The sequence below is a fragment of the Pelobates fuscus genome, chromosome 6 (assembly GCF_036172605.1).
Source record: "Pelobates fuscus isolate aPelFus1 chromosome 6, aPelFus1.pri, whole genome shotgun sequence".
In the NCBI taxonomy this organism is placed as follows: domain Eukaryota; kingdom Metazoa; phylum Chordata; class Amphibia; order Anura; family Pelobatidae; genus Pelobates; species Pelobates fuscus.
The window spans coordinates 56218324-56234150 of record NC_086322.1 but is presented as its reverse complement, the minus strand read 5'-3'; the positions used below and the strand labels follow the sequence as shown (position 1 = coordinate 56234150).

At 38.2% G+C, this 15827-nt stretch overlaps 1 protein-coding gene across 2 annotated transcripts in view; it reads left to right on the top strand.

The window, feature by feature from the left end:
* Positions 1-15827, top strand: part of SH3TC1 (SH3 domain and tetratricopeptide repeats 1) — a 62041-nt gene that overhangs the window by 40621 nt on the left and 5593 nt on the right. For both annotated transcript variants that reach the window (XM_063457734.1, XM_063457735.1), the window contains exons 8-15: positions 214-284; positions 876-1071; positions 1754-1878; positions 2602-2637; positions 5405-7087; positions 9008-9188; positions 10885-11035; positions 14930-15052. In XM_063457734.1, the coding sequence (XP_063313804.1) occupies positions 214-284; positions 876-1071; positions 1754-1878; positions 2602-2637; positions 5405-7087; positions 9008-9188; positions 10885-11035; positions 14930-15052 (2566 nt within the window). The remainder of the gene's footprint in view (positions 1-213; positions 285-875; positions 1072-1753; positions 1879-2601; positions 2638-5404; positions 7088-9007; positions 9189-10884; positions 11036-14929; positions 15053-15827) is intronic.

Below are 15827 nucleotides of genomic sequence, written 5' to 3'. Positions count from 1 at the left end.
TCTGTCTGCATTACGGTAAACTGTACCATGTTCCACTATGTTAACATGTATCCACAATAAAGTTCTCATTCCAGGAATCTGTACAAATAAGACCTGCATTAAAGAATATATTACCAGGAATTCTCAGTAGCGAGAGCTGCGGAATACTGCTTAATACACATACACAATAGCTTAAAATGACTATTTTTAATGCTTGCTTTTTCTGTATAATAGGTGGTTCCTGAAAACAAATTCGGTTTCAGATCTTGTGGATTTTACTAGATGTAAAATGAGAAATAAAACTGGTAAGAATACATAATTCATTTTTATTTGGCCTTTAATTATTTTAGTCTTGATAAAGCAGCAACATAGTTCACAGCAATAACCAACAGGAACGTACACAAACAATACATAATACTCATACCGTCCTTCCCACAGACATAAATTTTGCTGACTTCATTGAAGAATATCAGGATTAGAACAAAATTACACCAGTCAACCTGCTCCTATATTCCACCAGAAGGAGAGAAAATGTTTGTTTGTTTGTTGGGAGAACATATGTAGGAGGGTTCTCCTGCTCCCAACGTCACTCATTCCTCATAAGAGACGTCAGTACTACTAACATTGAATAGCATTTGGCCCCATTTACTATGCCGGTTGTGGTTTCTGTTTAAAGTACCTGTTTAGTACGTCCCTTATAACTGTCTGTTATTTTTGGTATTGACCTTGACTAGTGATAGATCCCCATCTGGCAAAATAACCTAGAGTCCTTGAACCAGGGTCCTCTTGTTCCACCACTGAATAAACTGTAATGATTTGGGGAAAAAATTTCAATTACTTTTTTTGACCTACAAATTATATAAATCGTTAATTTGCATTTCTGATCACCATTTCAGCTGTAGGCTTGTGTGAAGCACTGGTTGATCATGAAGGTGAAATAATGGATGAGATGTCCTATAAAAGTGGAGATGTTATTGAAACCATCAGCACTTATTTTGAATGTATGGATTGGTTTCTCGGGAGACATATAACCAGTGGGAATATTGGTTTTGTGAAGACCAGCAATGTGAAGACTCTTTCATCAGATACAGGGTGAGAGATTTATTTTATCCATAATTGTGTCCATGATGGGATAATTTCATTTTCGTACCATTACTAGACGACAAAATTGGAAAGAAAAATGTTCTTCAGAAAAGACTGTATTGAGACCAGGATTTCATAAACAGGAATATGTACTAAAGTGAGAACTCAAAGTGAATTGAAGGCCACAGTAGCCAAACTAAAAGCAGTGGTGACTTAGAGAATGTTTCCAGTTTGGTTATTTTGACCTTAAACCTAAATTCAATTTGATATCTCACCTTAGTAAATCACCCCGATAGTCCCTTGTGATAACTCTTAGCATCTCAACAAACAACTTTTCCTGCATGTTCTTTAATTATTAAATGTTATCATTATTATTAAAATGTTCCACTACATTTTATAATAATACAATATTTAACAATGAATAACTGACATGCACAAATACCGTTATCAGGCAAGAGGTGAAGAAGGTCCTGCTCAAACGAGTTAACAATATAGTTATTAGTGAAACTTAAAAGGTTACTTTAAGAGGTCTTGTTGGTTATCACAGACTACATCATCCAGGTTGTTGCAGAGGAATAATGTCTAAAGATTTTTTTTCAAAATGAGACCATGAGCCATAGAATTCAGTAACCGCATTATTAATTATAACATTTCCAAGATTTTTGTGGTTAAGGACTATTTTTTTCTCCAGACAAGGGAACCTGGAGTGGGAAGAAATACTGATGTCCCAAGGTGTAAAAAGCTTTGATCTGAATAATGCAAAAGAACTACTCAACAACATGCTTCACTCGAGTGTCTGCAATGTTTTCAGATTGGGTACGTTACAGAATACAAAAATTAAACAAAATTACATCTATCAATGCGTCTCTTTATTAACCATTCCTAGAATATATTCAGAGCAGTAAAACAACGGCAGATAAATACCACCAAAATATTTATGAAATAATGTGCACACTACACACTACTAACACACTACATGTAAAGCGAGCGTTACATGTTTCATGCCTGAAGGGCACTTTATTAACAGCTCCCTTATTGGGAGACTGTGGTGGTTATGGTGCTTGGAGTCTTACTTTACAGGGTTCTCTAAACTCAGGGCCCACTTGATTTTGCTAAACGGTTTAGTGTTCCTTTAATATAAAGTTAAAAGAAATCCAAGTATCTCTGATATCTCCTGGGATACAGAGCAATGACTAAATATTTTTTCAGACTTTTTTATATTTTAGTGGTAGAACAAGCCAAATAACTTCTTATGTTAGTATTGTTGATATGCAGAGGCAGGAAAAACACAATTTGATTATATCAGAGGGAAATTAAAACAAAAATACTAGTAACATTATAATTGTTTTCAATATCTGTATATTGTTCATTATATATTGTACATTGTTTCATAAACTATCTCTTGTTTAAACAATTTATTGTTTCTATAAACATTGCTGAAGACATAGATTAGTAATTTTGGAGAAATATTTCCTTGATGTATAATATGTGAAACATATCATTCAATCATACATATTTTATCGGAATTTGTGTTTTCAGATGAGCTGGAAGATATCAAGCCACCCCAACAGAAAGGTAAGACAGATTCAATAGTTACCAGCATATGCATTGCTAATGGGGGATGGGGCTGAAGCCCGATTTCTCTATATTTGGTGGAATGGGCAGGATGATATTAGTTTTCTTATTTTTTTTTATCAGTTTATTTTTATTTATTTTTTTAGCTGCTATATTATTATTATTTTATTATTTATATAGCGCCAACAAATTCCCGTAACGCTGTACAATGCGTGTATAAAGCAAAGTCAGTAATATAGGCTATTTTGGGGGAAAGGATGATGCCCCTCCCCCCCCCCCAGATGACTGTTTGCAGAGAGTGAGGGGGAACAAAACGTTGCTGTACTCACCTTTGTCAGATATTGTGGAGGAATGAAACCGATTACCTGGTTGTCTACCATGTGCACGATTGGGGACATGTGACTCTGATTGGGGACATTTTTGGAACACGCTTGTGTTCCACTATACACACAAGCATCCACTTACACCAGGAGAGATGGACAGGTATTTTTTTGGTTGCATTTCAATGTATTTATTTTTATTGTCATATTCTTATTATTGTTTTAAGTATTTATGTTTATGAATTTTCTTTTCCTTGGTAGGCTTTCATTAAGTACAATTGTACACATACTTCCTGTATTTTGGTATCCTTGGTGACCATAACCATGTGATTATGGTTGGGAGGATCTCAATCTTGGTTTATTAGAGGCTATATAAAGGAATCATTTTCCTTTTACTTCAGGCTCCCCTGATAAAGGCAATCTCGCCGAAACATTGGGGGCTTCTTCTCGATTTTCTCCCTCTTCTCACTATTTCTAATATTTTTCTTTTTATGGTATGTATGATTTGTTGGGTTGCTCTTTCTGGGTATCCAATCAAATTTGTATCTAGATTAGCATTTTTGCTTTTTGTAGTTATTTACTATGTATAGAGAACTGTGATACATTTTATAATTTTTTTTGTAATGTGGCATTATTACTGAGACGTTTTCTTTTTTTGTTTGTTTCTTGGGATACCTATTCAATTTGACCCAATTAAAGGAACACTACAGCCACTTTAGCTAAATAAAGCAGTTTTCGTGTATAGATCATTCCCTTGCAATTTCACTGCTCAATTCACTGTCATTTAGGAGTTAAATCACTTTGTTTCTGTTAATGCAGCCCTAGCCACACCTCCCCTGGCTATGATTGACAGAGCCTGCATGAAAAAAAAATTGGTTTCACTTTCAAACAGATGTAATTTACCTTAAATAATTGTATCTCAATCTCTAAATTGAACTTTAATCACATACAGGAGGCTCTTGCTGGGTCTAGCAAGCTATTAACATAGCAGGGGATAAGGAAATCTTAATTAAACAGAACTTACCATAAAGAAAGCCTAAATAGGGCTGTCTTTCCAGGAAGTGTTTATGGAAGGCTGTGCAAGTCACATGCAAGGAGGTGTGACTAGGGTTCATAAACAAAGGGATTTAACTCCTAAATGGCAGAGGATTGAGCAGTGAGGCTGCAAGGGCATGTTCTATACACCAAAACTGCTTCATTAAGCTAAAGTTGTTCAGGTGACTATAGTGTCTCTTTAATAAAGTTTTTTTTTTAATCATTATGGTTGTGCTCCTCATTCAGTAATTTCTATAGATTTCCTGGGTCCTTGGAGAAATAAGATCTTTTGAGTGAGCTCCCAATTTGGCTGGTTTGCTTTTGTTAATAAATTCTCATGTCATCTGACTAGTGTGCCTGCCTGTTTCTAAATAATTGTGTGCATTGTGCATCAGGCTATTTTTTTTATTGAGACCTCGATGAGCATCAGTGGCACACTATTCACTAGGGATGTGCATGGGCATAAAAATTGGTTCCGAAATTCGGGTAAGTAAAAACATTTGTATGCTTTGGCAATTCTGACCAATGGCATTTGGTTCGGCACTTCCGAAATACCGAACTTCGGCCATTCGGAACTTCGGCCATTCGGAACTTCGGCCATTCGGAACTTCGGCAGAGCCAAAGATGTGTAAGTGGTTGTGGTGGCCATCCTGGCACTGGGAGCCCTATAGATGTGTAAGTGGTTGTGGTGGCAGTCCGGGCACTGGGAGCCCTATAGATGTGTAAGTGATTGTGGTGGTAGTCCAGGCACTGGGAGGCGGGATCCCTATAGATGTGTACGTGGTTGTGGTGGCAGACCGGGCACTGGGAGCCCTACAGATGTGTAAGTGGTTGTGGTGGCAGTCCTGTCACTGGGAAGCAGGAGCCCTCTAGATGTGTAAGTTGTTGTGATAGCACTCCAGGCACTGGGAGGCGGGAGCCCTATAGATGTGTAAGTGGTTGTGGTGGCAGTCCGGGCACTGGGAGCCCTATAGATGTGTAAGTGGTTGTGGTGGTAGTCCGGGCACTGGGGGCCCTACAGATCTGTAAGTGGTTGTGGTTGCAGTCCCGGCACTGGGAGGCGGTAGCCCTATAGATCTGTAAGTGGTTGTGGTTGCAGTCCCGGCACTGGGAGGCGGTAGCCCTATAGATCTGTAAGTGGTTGTGGTGGCAGTCCTGGCACTGGGAGCCCTATAGATGTGTAAGTGGTTGTGGTGGTAGGGACAATGGGCAACTAAGGCCCCTTCCAAATAAGATTAGAGTGTAAATAGCTCTTATATTATTTATATCTTGCCAACTATTTTAATTGAATAAAGTTACTTATAAATTAACCAAGTATGCAATTAACATTATTGTATTTATCTCAATATTCAGCGATTAAACATTTGATTGATATACTGTACTATAAAATTGTGTTTCCTTATTATTTTCAGAAACAAACCATTCAGCTAATATTGATACAAATACTTTCAAACAGAAGCTGACGGATTTTTTTTTAAATACCCAGGAGATTGCCATTTCTCCTGATGTTCCCGATGATCAACAACTTGATAATATAAACCCTTTGAGCAAAGAGGCCCAGAATTGTGAGAATTACGAGGCTCCGTGTTTCTGCATCAGTGAGGGACAGGATAAACAAGAAGCATTAGAGTCATTACTTCTGTTTTTAAACAAAGAAACATACACTCCCGGGTTCAAAATCATCTATGACACGTCATATGGATTTAAACATATGTTATTTAATGGATATAGTGAAGAAGGGGAACTGATTAGATATCTCAGCATAGCTCGGGAATCAGCAAAGAAAGCCAACATGACCTGGGCGTTAACAAGGATTTGTTTCCTTTTGGGAAGGCTAGCTATCAAAAGACACAAGTTCTCCCAAGCAAGGGTCTACTTTGAAGAAGCAATGGGGGCTGTAAATGGGGATTTCAGCGACCTCTTCCTTATCAAAGCAATGTATATGAACCTGACTGCTGTATACCTAAAACAAAAGAACAAGGAAAAATGTTTACTCTTGATAGATAAATCAGCTTCTCTCATCATTGGACTTCAAACATACCCCAGCAGCACTGACATGGATCCAACGATACTGAAGTATGTATTGAAAAAGGCAATACTGAACCAAGATTCATACAGTGAGATAAGAGCATGTCTACTTCTGGCCACAAATTACATCAGTTTAAAACAAAGTGTTGAGGCCTTACCCTTCATTGAGAGGTTGCAGGTTTTAAGAAATAAAATGGAATCAAAGTCAAGTTCTGTACCAGGATACTACTTTAAACTTGCAGATATATACAACTACAAGTGTTTGCCCCATATGGCATTGAGCTCCGTTAAAGTGGCATCTCACAACTCTAGCAGCTTTACAAACTCTTTGAGAGGAGCAGGATTTGTTGCTGATAATGCTGTAAAACTCTGTGGGATAAAACAAGGGGGACAAATATTTCCCACACAGATAGCACACTACCTCAGAAACGCGTTGGCATCTGCAATCACCGACCAGGAGCAAATACTTTGCACGTCCATATATCTGAGTTTATCAGAACTTTGCACAAACCATAAGCAGTGTAAAAAGGCTCAATCATATATTCTAAAAGCAGTTGAAAAGAATGGTTTGATGGCTTCAAGGTCCAAGGTGGATTTTTCAGTTACTCTAGCGTGGCTTTGCATGTTGGACAAACATAATTTGTTGGCTCTGGATATTTTAAATAGCATAATGCCATTGTGTATTTGTACAGAACATCAGCTTGGGATTATCTATAACCTGAAAGGAATTGCCTTAAGAAGAACGAATGAAATAAAACATGCTGCAGAACATTACTGCAAAGCACTGAAAATTTCAAGAGATACAGGTGCTCGTCAAAACCAGGCAGCTGTATTGGCCAACTTTGGGACATTATGCCTGCACTTGAATGCTCATATCCTGACAGAGCATTTCTTCATTAATTCTATACATGTTTACTCAAGTATTCCCAGCATAGACAATGGTACAGATTTCATTCATGTGCTTCTTATCTTTGGGAACTACTATATGAGTGGAATCCATAAAGAGAACGCAAGGATTTATTATGAGTGTGCACTTCTTGTGGCAATGGAAACAAACCATCTGGAAAGTATGTATGTGCTTTTATTTTATACTTTTTATTGTCCACTTGTAAGCATTGAGAATGTTCAGAGCTATTAATAGTGTTGTTTGTTTTCGACATTCTGCAGTGAAAAAATAAAGGAACACTTCGAGTACCATAAAAAAATCATCCTAATTAAGTGACGAAGGATTTAATGTCCAATTTGTTCATATCACGTATAAAGAAAAAAAATCCACAATATATTTTTTGGCGCTTCCAGTATAACATAATTCTAGTGACAATTGTACAAATAAGGGCCTCAATTTAATAACTTTTGGTGAGCTTTTCAAATTGTTTAATATTTTTGGAAACAATTTTCAAATTATTTAATATTTAAAAAAAAAAATGTTTAATATTTCTTCTATAGTTAGATATTTTTTTAATATTTTTGTAATATTTAAATACTTAAAAAAAAATAATTTCAAACGTTTATCCAAAAATATTAAATTGAGGCCAAAATAAGCAGCAGACTGTGCTCCAGTGTAATTGCCATTGTATTACTGCAATGTCTACTGCCTAATATTACTTTAATGGATTTCTACAAAAAGTACAACCCTAGGCCAAAAATAGACGAATTAGAAAAATGCTCCATGTCAATTCTGTTTTCAGTTTAGCTATTTAGGTCTTTTGATATTTGAAATTCACTTTGAATGCACTGTTATGTCTATGTCCCTTCGAGCATATCTGAAACCCTAGCAGTGTGTAGCACTATTTATTTGTACCGTGACACCGTTACATCAGTAACACCTATATTCTTCTCATCCTTGCATTAGATTGGTAACTTTTGCCTCTCAATTTTCACTTGAAATCCACCAAATGTTACTTATGGCTGGAATCACATTAAAGTGGCTAAGCTGAATTGAAAGTGAATTTCAAATGTAAGGTCAAAATATGTTTTCGGTTCAGCTACTGTAGCCTTTAATGTGAAATTCACTTTAAATTCTCACTTTAGTAAATAAACCTTATAAGGATATTTAAACATATTGTGATAGTGACAGGAAGCAAAAGCATTTATCTGATTATGGGCCCAAGTTATCATAGAGAGCATGACAAAAATCTGACCAATATACTGATGGTCTGCTGGACACTAGTGATGTCCCGAACACGCCATGTTTGCCGGCGAACGGTTCCTGGCGAACTGTTCCGGACATCACTACTGGACACTCATCCCAACTCAACTGCAGGTTATTTAACCCCTTAAGGACCGAACTTCTGGAATAAAAGGGAATCATGACATGTCATGTGTCCTTAAGGGGTTAAAGGACCACTCGATGAAGTGGTCTGGGTGCCAGGTCCCTCTAGGGTTAACCCTGCAGCTGTAAACATAGCAGTTTCAGAGAAACTGCTATGTTTACAATAGGGTTAATCCAGCCTCTAGTGGCTGTCTCATTGACAGCCGCTAGAGGTGCTTCCACGCTTCTCACTGTGATTTTCAAAGTGAGAAGACGCTGCCGTCTATAGGAAAGCATTGAGAAATGCTTTCCTATGGACTGAATGAATGCGCTCGCAGCTCTTGCCGCGCATGCGCATTCGGCGGATGACGTCGGAAGAGGGAGGAGAGTCCCCAGCGCTGACGGAACCTGGCGCTGGAGAAAGGTAAGAATTTAACCCCTTCCTCCCCCTTCAACCCGGTGGGAGTGGGACCCTGAGGATGGGGGGAAGGGGGGGCCCAAAGACCCTATAGTGCCAGGAAAACAAGTTTGTTTTCAAGTTTGTTTTAATTTTTAATCATTTGCAGATTTTTTATTATTATTATTATTATTTTAGTGGCCCATACTTTACTTATTTTTCCTATCTGTGCTTAAGATGAACTGGCAGAACTCGAGATGCAGAAGATTCTACAATCTCAAATATTATCATTATTGTATTGTTAAAATAATTTTGTTTCTACTTGCTATGTTTAAACAGGCCAACTTCGAGCTACGCAGTTATTGTGTAATTTCTACAATACAGTTGTAATTAATGAAGCACAATGTATCATTTACAACGAATATCAGCTTTCCTTAGCCAGGAAAATGGCAGACAAAGTGCTGGAGGGTCAAGTCCTTGAAAGAATCAGTCAACTGTATTTATCATTAGGTACAGAAAGGTAAGTAATAATATTTTACGAGCACAGAATGAGAAAGATATTATTTCCTTACCGCCTACAATGTACTGTACCCACAGACCATAAACGTATTTACCGTGTGTGTGCTGCTTTGAGTATATGTTTGGCTAAATGCTGGAAAGTGGCCCCATCTTCTCAGGCACAGATATAGACCAAGATCTGATACTTGATTAGAATGGAAAAATCGACAGCGGACATTAATGAAAACCACTGGTCAATTCATGAAAATATGGTCTCCTTGGATGAAGACATTTTCCCCTCAGGGTCCTAAACTGAATCTCCTTTTGTTGTGAGCCTCCCTCTCCTTTTTGATCTCACTATTCTCACTCGATGAGTTGTAGAGATGCAAGGTCCATGGATGGAGGAACTGCCTTGTGCTCACATAGCCTAGTCTTTTAAGGAGTTCTTACTTACAAATTTTTACCTTTCTTCCTTAGTTCTTTCTTTGTCTAGCTTTCTTACTTACTCCTACTTGTGGAAGTGAACTCAGTTCTCTCACATATTGGAACTTCATTTTGTTCCTCATGTACTATCGACTCACTTTGGTCCTTTCTGGATATATACAAATGCAACACTTTTCTTGTTGCATTAAAATTTTTAAATAAAACTTTATTTATCAAAAAGAAGGAAGGACCCTAGTGTCTTGTGTGTCACTGCAAGAAATTAAAGGCTTTTAGATCAATCTGTTCATCAACGAGCAGCTCAAGGTTGATTTGACTTATGGCAGAATGTATGCCCACTAAACTTGCACCAAAGCATATATTTTCTGGCAAATCAGCATTGACAATGTGGACCATGTGCATAGAATTAAATCTCCAATAGAAGGTTTGGGGAGATAAGCTTTAGATTGCTCATCTGCCTTGTGTCCTCACAGCACCACCTTCTAATTAATAGACCTGATAATGGGGGCAAAATAAAACAATTTAAGTTTTTGGTAGAGGGAGATTACCTGGTGAAAATAATGTTTTTTGAAAATGTTGGAGGGAGAGGAAATTGATTAATTAATATGACAGAGATAAAAGTTACAATATGAGTAAAACAAAACATGCAGATTACAAGATAAATGCCTGTTTAGGACAATGTCTGGTGATCTGACTAAAGGAATTATCCATGTAAAACCTCAGCATAGAAACAATGGAGGCATGGGAACATTGAACGGTTGGGTTTGTACTCCACAGTCATCTCTTAAATACATTGAGTCTCATATCTAGAAATTAGTGTTTCATCACTGAGCACAAATTAAGGAAACAATCAATATCCTTCAACGCATGGCTTGTGGCAAATTTGGTGGATATGAGGTCATGTCCAGGAACTGAACTCAAGCTACGTCAGTCTTTATTACCCATTTCTAGATTACTTTAAGAGTATACCATGCTGTGTCTTTACATTTCCTTATATAAGGAATTTCTAAACATGAAACTTTTAATATAAGCATTAGCTTTACTAAGCAGCCAAGAATATTGTATTCAGAGAATAATCTATGGCTGAGGGGAAGGGGATGGGTTTAAGATACACATAGGTTCTTGGAGATGAAATTACATTTACCTATTACTACCTAATAATGGCTTCACTGTATAAGATATAACTGCTCTCATATCGGGGAAATGTATTGTCCGATTATCATGATTAAGTACCAAGTATTACACAGTGGTTTCATGAAATATATCACTATGTTTAGGGCCTGCAAATCAGCTTTGGAATACACTAAAAGGAGCCTAGGGATTTTTATTGACCTGCAAAGAAAGGAAAAGGAAGCTTATGCATGGCTCTGGGCTGGAAAAATCTACTATATCCTTGGTCAGAACGAATTAGTGGATCTTTATATTCAGGTACATATCCATATGTATATTTCGTTTTTGTATTTTGATGTGTCCTGGGGATATTGATAAAAGCACACAAGCATTGTATTCTTTGACAAGTTGAACAGGAGTACACCACATGCAAAGCTGCTTTCCTTTTGAAGGAGACAGCTCTTAGATAACAAGCTTGTTGTCACAATTTTTAAACGAAAAACTAGGTTCATATCTCGTCATGGCATTTGTACAACATATAAAAATGTTAGGAATGAAAGGCAACCACAAAGAAGTAATGCAATAACTAGGTGTGTAAAAGCAATAACATTAAAAAGAAAATACTCACATTGAATTGATGATCCAGCCACATTAAAATGATATGAGGGCCAAGACCAGCTGGAGTGCATGCCATCAGATCACATCCATGGCACGTGTGCAAATTGCCAAAACAAGATGTGGAACACAAGCTAAACGGTGAAAGTATCAAGAGAAATAAAACACTTTGTGATGACATACCATGCCCTGGGCCTACCAACTTTGAGGAAGTGTGGGTCTGCCACCTCAGAGAGGGATCATCACTGAAACCAAGGTCAAGCTATATCACCCCCAGCTGGTTTCATTGTGAAAGCCCATCTGCCAACACCACCTCCTTACAGGCAGTTGGTCCCGTCTACCTGTCCTTCTCCCAGGCAGGTATGGATGCCTATGCCTTTCCTCCTTCTCCCAGGCAGATATAAATCCCTCTGCCTGTTCTCCTTCTCTGAGGCAAGAATCAACCTCTCTGCCTGTCCTTCTTCTAGGCAGGTATGGACCCCTCTGCCTTTCCTCCTTCTCCCAGGCAGATATCAATTCCTCTGCCTGTCCTCCTTCTCTGAGGCAGGTATCGACCCCTCTACCTTTGCTGCCAACAACTACTGCCTTTACAAAGGCATGGTGGCTGACATGCCTAGCTTTTGCCACCGTCTTTACAAACACATTTTGTAGCTGTCAGGCCAGTTCTTTCTTAAAATGTCTCTGACCAGGGAACAGTGAAGCCAGGTAGCAGCCCTGAAAACTCTGCTACTGGAATCCCTGAGCCAACCAGACAGGAAACACAGTTCGTAATTTGGTGACTTGTCCTTAAACATTTGGTGAAAACCATATAAATATAAACAAACATACATAACTTGAAGAACAGACCATAATGATACAATCACAACTTTCTAACATATGGAAAAATAGGTTAGTTGTTGCAAATTCCTTATTTCCTAATTTGCATATTGAAATTATACAAATCAATGTGTTTCAGTTTGACCAGCAGAGGGCACTGTAGAGTCATCACAAACTTGGTTCTCCATCTAAATATTTGCAACTCCTAAACAAATCTCAGTGTTATCCTACATATTTACATGAGCATCCCAAGTAGCCAGGACACAAACATGTGTTTGAAAGAAATCCTAAACAACATGTAGAAACACACTCAAACATACAACAGATCTACACTATGGTATTCAAGAATTAAAGTAAAACACACCATTATGTACACAGACCATGTATATGAAAACAGGGGGCTGCACTTACCTGAACATTCATAAATAGGGTGCTGCTGGGGCCAATTCATACAATACACAAGCTTCAGCGCACATTGCTCATCCACTTAACAGCAACTTCAAAGCTCACAGATTGTATTCATTTTTTATTTTTTTTTAAATAGCTAATCTAGGCAACAATAATGGGGGTTTGGTTACATTATATGATCATACATTGCATAAGCCTGCCACAACGTCAATGTACCCCATCTTTGGCAGGTCCTACTCTAACAGCCTAATGTCTGCTTTTATGACGCCATATATATTTATAGAACACTTGTCCGATTATAAATCAGTCACATCTCTCACTATGTAAACATTTTAACACATTGCAAGTGATTGTCATTTCCAGAGACGTGACCGTTCCCCTTTTAAAAAATGTACATGTAACGGAACCGCTGGCACCCCGACCGGGTACCCTCCGCTGACGGATGCTCCTAGTGCTTTCCGAGGTCTCCAAGCACTCTGCCTGACACCATAACCACTGCAGAGCCCACAAACCGCCACAGCTTGGTTGGGGTTTCGCCGACTCACCCACTCTGGACCCAAGACCAGGGTCCAGCTTCCAGTAGGTGGACCTCTCTGAATTCCAGAGAGCAGGAACAGGAACAAGCTCTTAGCAGAGCTCAGCGATTATACCCTGGCGAGTATAGTGATTATAACAATCCCCAGAGTGTAGTTCTCCAATCCCCCAAACATGAGCCGAAACTTCATGAAGGTACAAGATGATCTGAGGTGCTGGCACACCCAGTCTGGTTTTTATTACAATCTTTGCCAATACAGGACCGCCCACAGGGAGGTATAAAACAACCAATAACATCTCAGTTACAACCCACAGATTCCCTCCCCTTATCCTGGGAGGTAATCCAATTATACATACAGTTTAAACATACTTTTTACCCAACTTTCATAACTCTAAAACCATACATCCAATCTCCATAAAAACATATTCACATATTACATATTCACAATCAATCCATTCAGGGGAACAACATATTAAAAAATGGCACGAATCAGACCAGTGGTTCTAAAGTTAAGGGAAAGTCCTTTGTGACCAAATGAAGCATGGCTTTTCTTCCCAAAACAAGTTCCACAGAGTCTCTATCCTGGAGATAATTGGGAAGTAATCCAATTCTCTCCAAGGACAGAGGCAAAACTCCATTAGCCACATGGCAGACAAAGGACAATAAGACATAAAAATACATACTGTTACATTTATCACATAGAACCTACACATTTACAATTTACCGAACACATAATAGCATACATAATATTGAAAACAGCCTGAATGCAATCTGCTACACAGTCTTAAAGGGACATTGTTCCTAAAAGTCATAATATGTCCACGGATGGTTTTTAAAGGGCCAGCAGCAGCACCATACAAATCCAATAGGCCCAAATGTTACACCTGAAGGGCCAAATCTCCCAGGGACCATAGTCAACAGGTAAGAGGCTGGCAATCAGGCTCCTCCAACAGCCAGGGGTAAAGGGCAGCTTGTCACCAATAAACCCAGTGACAAAAGGCATTTTGTCACAGTACATATCAGAAATGACAAACCTTAACAGGGAACATGTGTACCCTCTGTAAAATAGTTTCCTTTTTCACCTGCAAATATTTGTTTGTTCTTCCCTGAATGGTTCTGCACATGATGCAAACCTCATGTGAAAGCCACTTTCTTCATAACTGCTCACTAGTAATCTAGATGTAGGCTTTATTTCAGGTCACTTGGCCAATGCATGCAAATGTGGCTACCCTTGTAAGGTGGACAGGTCATATAACCACCTAATCAGACGACTGTGAATTTACTCCTAAAAAAGTTATAAAAAAAAAAAAAATGACCCAGCTATTTAGCTAATTAGGCAAGCGGATAACTGCTATCCTTCAGAGAAGAGATAGGAGTTTCCATAATTTCTACCCAAGTAATAATAATTAGTCCCAAGAACAGAGCACACAGTTTAGTTAATCTGTGCTTACCACCGTGCAGCAACCAGCCGTACGTATATCAAACAAGGAGAAGCGCACTCTCTGGAATTTTAAATCTAACTTTTCAAGGCTTTAATACCTCCAAAAGCAGACAATCACAGGGTATTAACGTTTCAGTCTCAATTGGAGACTTTTCTCGAGTCTACTTAATAATAAAACTTGATTTTAACCCTAATTTCCCTTTTTCACTGTGCGGTACGTGACGTAAAATCCATCCTTTTGCGTATGGCGCTACACAGAATGCTACAGTGAATGAAAACTCACACACTCACACACATCGTTTATTATTCAGTCCCACAACAGCAGAATGAAAGCCATCCAATGAGGTTGAAAAGGTCTTTACTTTAAATACACATACCTGTATTACTTTCTTCACAGGTTGCCCAGAACGTGGCTTTGTCCACCGGGGATCCAAACTTGGGAATGGAGTTATTTGAAGCTGCTGGAGATATATTCTTCAATGGAGCAAATGACAGAGAAAAGGCAGTATCATTCTACAGGGTAAAGTACATGCCATGGCAGAAAGTAGAATTTAGTCTTATTAGAAAACATATACAATCATGGAGAACATTTCTAAACAATCAAGGGGATAGGTGTATTTCCCTTCAATCCTCATCAATGTAATCCTCACCCATGACAAATTATTCCTGTTATTTGAGCTCATTTGATCTGTCATACAAACTAACTGAGGGTTTCACAGATATATTATCATATTTGGGATACTATGAAAATGTGTTAATGACTAAAAGATGGCTTATAAAAAAAAAATGAAGAGCGTATTTTTGAAACATTTTCTAGTTGGACAAAAGTAATAAATAGAGTACTTCCGGGTTATAAATAAAAGAAAACTATAGTTGATAAACAACCAATCACATACAACACACAGTGATGAATAAACATTGTATACTTCACAATATGCTAAAAGATGGATATTCACACATAGATGGGAATTACATAGCACGCAGGAAGTGTAGAGCCATACCCGGTACCGGGCTTTGTATCAACAGCTTCTGGGTGCCAGTACTGGCTACGATTATTCATCCACAGGTAGGCTTGGAGTAGATCTCAAAAATATTTTATAAAGTAAAAAATGTTGAAAAAAAAAATTGGGACATACAAAAACAGTATGTAAAAACAGCATAAATGATATATACACTGCCGCAACAACCTATAAGTCCTTTTAAAATGTGAAAACGCGTTTCGACTTTACTTCAGGGTTATGCCCTGTGTCCGTTTCTTTTTAATTTGCTCACTGATGACTTATTAATAGGCATTG